The 6,000-nt window shown below is 43.9% G+C and overlaps 1 protein-coding gene across 2 annotated transcripts in view; it reads right to left on the bottom strand.

The window, feature by feature from the left end:
* Positions 1-261: 261 nt before the first annotated feature.
* LOC102380947 (putative calcium-activated potassium channel subunit beta) overlaps positions 262-6,000 on the bottom strand; it is a 26,651-nt gene continuing 20,912 nt past the window's right edge. For both annotated transcript variants that reach the window (XM_006035909.3, XM_006035910.3), the window contains one exon: positions 262-1,333. In XM_006035909.3, coding sequence (XP_006035971.1) covers positions 1,043-1,333 — 291 coding nt within the window. In that variant the 3' untranslated portion in view covers positions 262-1,042. The remainder of the gene's footprint in view (positions 1,334-6,000) is intronic.

The raw sequence follows: 6,000 nt of genomic DNA, 5'->3' as shown, positions 1-6,000 counted from the left end.
TGTCCACCTTCTTGGCCCTACTATGGGGTAACCCACCCGGTTGTGGGAGCTGGGGTTAAAGCGCCCTGACCAGCCTTTTACCAGGGTGGTCCCTGGCCTGGCATTTCTAGGGGACTCCCGCACCATTAGGAGCCCCACCAGGCCACCCATCCCCAGCAGGGTGCAGTTTTAGGTCATGCCCAGGACCAGGAGCCTCCAAACCATCCCCCTAAGCTCCTGCCCTTACCTCCAAGATGTTGCATAGAGCTTTGCAGCCAGGCGATGTTTCTGCAACAATATAAACTGCTCTGTTTATATAGGTGGCCAAAGTTCTAAAATGGCTGCTGTAATCAAGCACCTGCTGGCTGTATGGCTCAGCACTTAAAGTAGCAGGCACCACCAGTGCCCTTCCACAGTATCATGCTACATAATATGTGAGTTACAGATGGAAAGAGACATCTGGAAATGCAGGTGTCAAATTTAGGCATGATTAGTTAAAGCATATAAACATATATGTAGACGCGACCTGGCACAAACTTTAGTGCCCGGTCTGCCCAGCTACTAGAGGCACATGGCAGGGCTGCAGGGACTTGGCACTAACTTTAGTGCCAAGGCTCTGCACGTGTAGCCACCTGCCAAAAATCGCTTACTGCACATTAGCTGAATGTGCATTAAATTTAATTGGACTAAACACACATATAGACAGGCCCATAGATACCTAGCCTTTGCTTTCTGAAAATCTGACACCAAATTTGTAACCAGCAAACCGGCATGCAGAATTTTAAATCTAATTTCTGTAAAAAAATGATGTTTCAAACCCACAAAAAAAATTGGCTCAAGCAATATAAAATCATTTCTGTTCTTTCAGAGTGGTCCCTATATATTTCATGGGATTTCATCTCAGATACCTATTCTATTTTATGTATAATTCCTGATAACCCATGGTGTAAGTGTATGTATGTGTATTATACTGAGTGACAGTAGCTAACATGATGGTATGTTTAAAAAAAAATAGACTGAAGTGGGTAGAATAAAGGCACTTTCTAGCTTGAATTTGTGAACATTAGATGTTTGTTTTGTACTGCCAGGCAGCAAGTACAGACATATATTGACTGACTTTCACCATGACAACAATCAGAATCCCACCAATTAACATGAGGCTAGGCCAGAGGAAAGCAAAAAATATGTCCTTTAGTTGATATGGTCTACTTAAAATGACGCTTGTCACTCTTTCTTTTGGTTCATAATAACAAGGAAAAATCGCAGTTTGATGCTTTCTGAAATTTTCTGCAACGGTCTGTACTGATTTTTTAACTTCTTTGGTGTTCTCCATTCTTTTTGGGATGTATGAGCACTGCAATGAGAAAGCAAAACAATTGTTACAACAGTTGTTTATGCTGTGAAGCAAGACCTTTCTTAAAATGTAATTTTCTACTATAGACAAAAACCTGTGTAGACTTGAGAGGATTTCTAAATATTGTCTTGGGGGATACATAAGGTAACAATACCTGAATTGCCATATTCACTGGTTATTCCTTGATATATTCGGCCTTTATCCTGCAAAGACTTATGTATGTGTGACCAGTGTTGGCCAGTGACAAAAGGACATAACTGCTGAGATTGCATTCAGAGACAAAGTGTAGTCTATTGTTGCTATACTGTAGCATGTATCTTAAGTGTTGAAGTAGGCAGAATCCAAATTAACTAAGAGCATACTGCCACTTTGAGTTCCTCCAATCTGAGCTCCTAGCTATAATTAGTGAAGAAAAGGTTAATACATTATGGGCAGCTGGCCCAAATTATCAGGTGTTCCCACTGCTGTTCACAGTGGAAGTCAACATGTAAAAACAATTTACCTATTTTTCAGTAGGGAGGTAATGTACACACAAATTTGGTAGCTTTCTTGTAGGAAAGTACCAAGTATTGTTTTGCTTATATGTAGACTTGGCAGAATTTGATGATTATTTTTTTTATACAATGTTGATGGCTAAAATTGATGTTTATTTTAAGCATTTCTTTATATTTTATCGCTGTTTATAGATTTGTTTTCAGGATTGCACAAAATGAGGAGTGTGGGGAGCGGACACTTTAGTATTGACAGTATACTGTTAAAAGCTTTATAAAATCACATTAAACTATATAAAGTAAATATCCATAAATCAGTAAAGCATACCTGCTTTAAATCATTCTGTTCATTCATCAGGAAAAAGCTGGGTGGGCAAGGACCAGAAGAGAAGGGCAGCAGCACTCCAGAGCTCTTAGAATGCAGGGAGAGGCAGCTGCCACCAGCCCAGGATGGAAAGCAGCTCCCTCCTTCCTGCAGCTCTTTAGGGGGCAAGCCCTGCCTAGCTGGGCTCAGCAAAGGGGCCTCCCACCCCTCTGGGCAGCACAGTGACAATGGCTGGGCTCTAGAGGCACTCCCATATGGCCTGCCCTGAGCATGCAGGGGCGAGGCCAGTTAGGAGCTCTGGGAACACAGGGAAAGGCAGTGTGATCAGGGCAGGGTACACAGAGGTGCCCCCAAGGCGTACCTGCTGCCCCCATGCTGCCTGGAGGGGCGCGAGGCCATGGCCATCAAAGGGCCATGCTGCCCTTCCACCAATGCCTGCTAGGTGGGGCTCGGCCCCTTAGGGGTCACAGGGACTGGGTAGCTGCTTCCCACCTTAGGCTGGGCGGCCACTCTATGTGTTTGTGTCTTGTGTGTGTGTGTGTGTGTGTGTATGCATGGCACCCTCTGCCCTGGATTTCCTTACCCCCATCCCAGATGCTTTTTTATTTTACATCTCCTTTCTGTAAATTTCTATTATTATAGGAGGAAATATTTTTCCGGTGGTGTGTGACTGGCAGGTGAAATCTATGTTAATAGATAAAAATTGGATCCAGCCAAGCCTACTTCCATGATAATAGTACACAGCCCAAACTGAGATTAGAGTCTCTGTATGCTAGGCACTGAACATATGTGCAGGCATGGCAATAAAGGGCTTGCAGTCTGATGCAGATAATAATTGGGAAGGGAAATGGAGTGCCATACAGGTAAAGTTGCACATCCAACCCAACCAAACAGAGTGGCAGAGGAAGAATCCTGGTCTTGACTCAGAAAAATCCAAAAGCTCTTCTTGCTTCTGCAGGTTAATGTGCAAAGAGAGAGAGAGAGCAATGATCAGTCACCATATCAAACTTTCCTCTTGGTTAAGTAGTGTGCAACAGTGTATTTTTAAAAAGTGTAAAATGTATCCATTGCTCTTGAAGGAAAGTTTGAAACGAACTGTGCTCACAAGCTAAATTTGTCTAGATTGATGCATTTCTTTTCAGGTCCAAAATGTTTCTTACACATCTTTTGTTAGGGACTATCAAAGTGGATTGGTTAAAATAAAAGCTGTTTGCACAAATCTCAGTTGTGATTTTTATGAGGCCTGTTTATTAGTGAGGAAGATTTTTCCTAAATTTGGAGATTTTATGTGTTTATTTTGTGTTTTTACTCCTGAACTCCTAAACCTATCTCAAATTTAGGGAAAAAACATAAATATTGGTCTAGTAAGAAACTTTTATATAAATGTTAAATATAGTAGCTATTTTATATATAGTATAAAAACTGAAGGGCTGCATTTTCAGGGAAAAGTTAACCAAACTGTTTTGTTAATCACCTCTCTGCCTGTAACCCATTCTAATAGATGGTTTCTTATCGAAGATGTGAGTCATTACACAAGAATGGCACACCATTTCATAGATTTCACAGATTTCATAGACATCAGGGCTGGAAGGGACCTCGGAATATCATCGAGTCCAGCCCCCCGCCCAAAGGGCAGGAAGTCAGCTGGGGTCATAGGATCCCAGCAAGATAAGCATCTAGTTTCATCTTGAAGGTGTTCAATGAAGGCGCTTGAACCACCTCCGGTGGCAGGCTGTTCCAGACCTTGGGGGCTCGGAGAGTAAAGAAATTCTTCCTTATGTCCAGCCTGAAACGATCTTGAAGTAGTTTGTGACCATTCGACCTCATCATCCCTTGGGGCGCTCTGGTGAACAAACGTTCCCCCAGATGCTGGTGGTCACCCCTGATAAACTTGTAGGTGGCCATCAGATCACCCCTGAGCCTGCGCTTTTTCAGGCTAAAGAGCCCCAGGGCTCTCAGCCTGTCATCGTAGGGTATGTTTCCCTGACCTCTGATCATGCGCGTGGCTCTTCTCTGGACTCTCTCAAGCTTCTCCACATCCTTTTTGAATTGTGGAGCCCAAAACTGGACACAGTACTCCAGCTGCGGCCTCACTAAGGCCGAGTACAGGGGGAGAATGACGTCCCGGGATTTGCTGTAATTTAAAGTTTACAGCTGCGCATGCCAGGACCTGAGAACTGTAATGCTGAATTCAATTCTCAGCTAATTTAGTGAGGATATAATGGATTATCCAAAACTATGCACAGTTTCTATGGGCAGTTATTTGATGAGGATCGACATTTAAGGAACAATTACGGGGCCATTAAAAAAAAGCTCCTAAAACCATGTTTAAGTACTTAAGAGTCCCACATTTCAAGAGAAGACTCCTATTAGTTCCCATTGCCATCAATGGGATGTGCTGGCAATGCTCAACATTTTTCGAAAATCAGGACACTTGTTTTAAATATAAACCTTTATATTAAAAAAAAAGCTTTATCTTCACCTGATCATTATAATTCTAATAACGATCAGGATTTTAACTGTTACACACGATTCCTGGATATTCCCTGACAGATTTTAATATTCATGCACTGTGGTTTAAAAACAAATCTCTAGAGTAAAAGATGATTCAAGAGCTAATTTTATTGTGTGCAATATTCTTGTCTGTTAAAGACATCTGATATAAATTGCCTTAATTTAAAAACTACAACAAAAATCTATTAGACTTTCTTGTTAAATTAAACCTTCTCAAGAAGACTTGATTAATGTTATACTGCATTAATTAATTTGAAATCTGTTCTCTTTGCATTTAAAGAGCTATCTAAGCACCTTTCCTTCATTCCATTTTCAATCATATGGAATATACTAAACAAAATAATAATATATGTACGTACAGATATGGTACTTTAAGTTAAGACCTAAAACCTGTGCTCCTTTCTATAGTAATGGATAATGAAGAGCTCATAGTAATTTTTATGAGATAACTTGTCTTTATCTTTTCACCTCATCTGCCAAGGGCACTGGATAAGCATCTCACAACACCCCAAAGGTAGCAGCAGTTCATTGGTGTTGTGAGCCTATGGCCTCCTCCCAGCTTATCTGCATAGCCTGGCTTATTTGTGGCTGCCTGCCCAGTCCAGAAAGAAGCCGTAGTGACAGCAGTGCCCAGGTGGGCAGGTTCCCCTTCCCTGCCTGCTCTTCCATGACAGTGCTAAGTAAGCCAGAAGCTATGGGAGAGGGGGAGAGGGGGAGGCAAGTAGAGGGTGCCAGGGAGGGGAATGGAAGGCCTGATCTGGGTGATGACATCATCAGATGTGAAGCCTGCCGGGCACTCCAGCCATGAGCAGGGAGGTGTTGGGAAATACATGGAGTGCCCGGCTGGCTCCACATCTCCCCACTCACGGCCATGGAGTGCCAAGATGGGGGCAGGTAAGACTGAAGCAGCTCTAGCAGCCCTTAAGGGAAGCCACACATGGAGGCACCAGCTGGGAGCAGGGAGATGTGGAGCCAGCTGGGAACTCAGTGTTGTTAAGTCTAAGGAGGCAAGGGGAACCCATGCCTCCAGAGCTGTATTGGGGGGCAGGCTGTGGGCTTAGCTCCCTCCCTGCTTCCCTCCCATGGGGCTGCTGTAGCCCTGCAGGCAAGACCCAGCATGGCTGGGAACAGCGGGGCTGCACCAGGATGTCCTTGCACTCCCATCATGCCTCCTGCACCTGCTGCCGCTCTGAGTGACAGAGCCCTGCGCCGCTTCCTTCAGTGCAGCCTCACATGCAGGAGGTGCATTGCTGGGGCAGCGTTGAGTGAGCAGCCATTAGGAGATTCCTGCATGGCTCCTCTGTCCCCAGCCACACCGGCTCACAGGCAGGGGGGCA

The sequence above is a fragment of the Alligator sinensis genome, unplaced genomic scaffold (genome assembly GCF_000455745.1).
Source record: "Alligator sinensis unplaced genomic scaffold, ASM45574v1 scaffold507_1, whole genome shotgun sequence".
Lineage (NCBI taxonomy): Eukaryota > Metazoa > Chordata > Crocodylia > Alligatoridae > Alligator > Alligator sinensis.
Note: the sequence above shows the minus strand (reverse complement) of the source record. Positions and strands in the feature narration are given on the sequence as shown.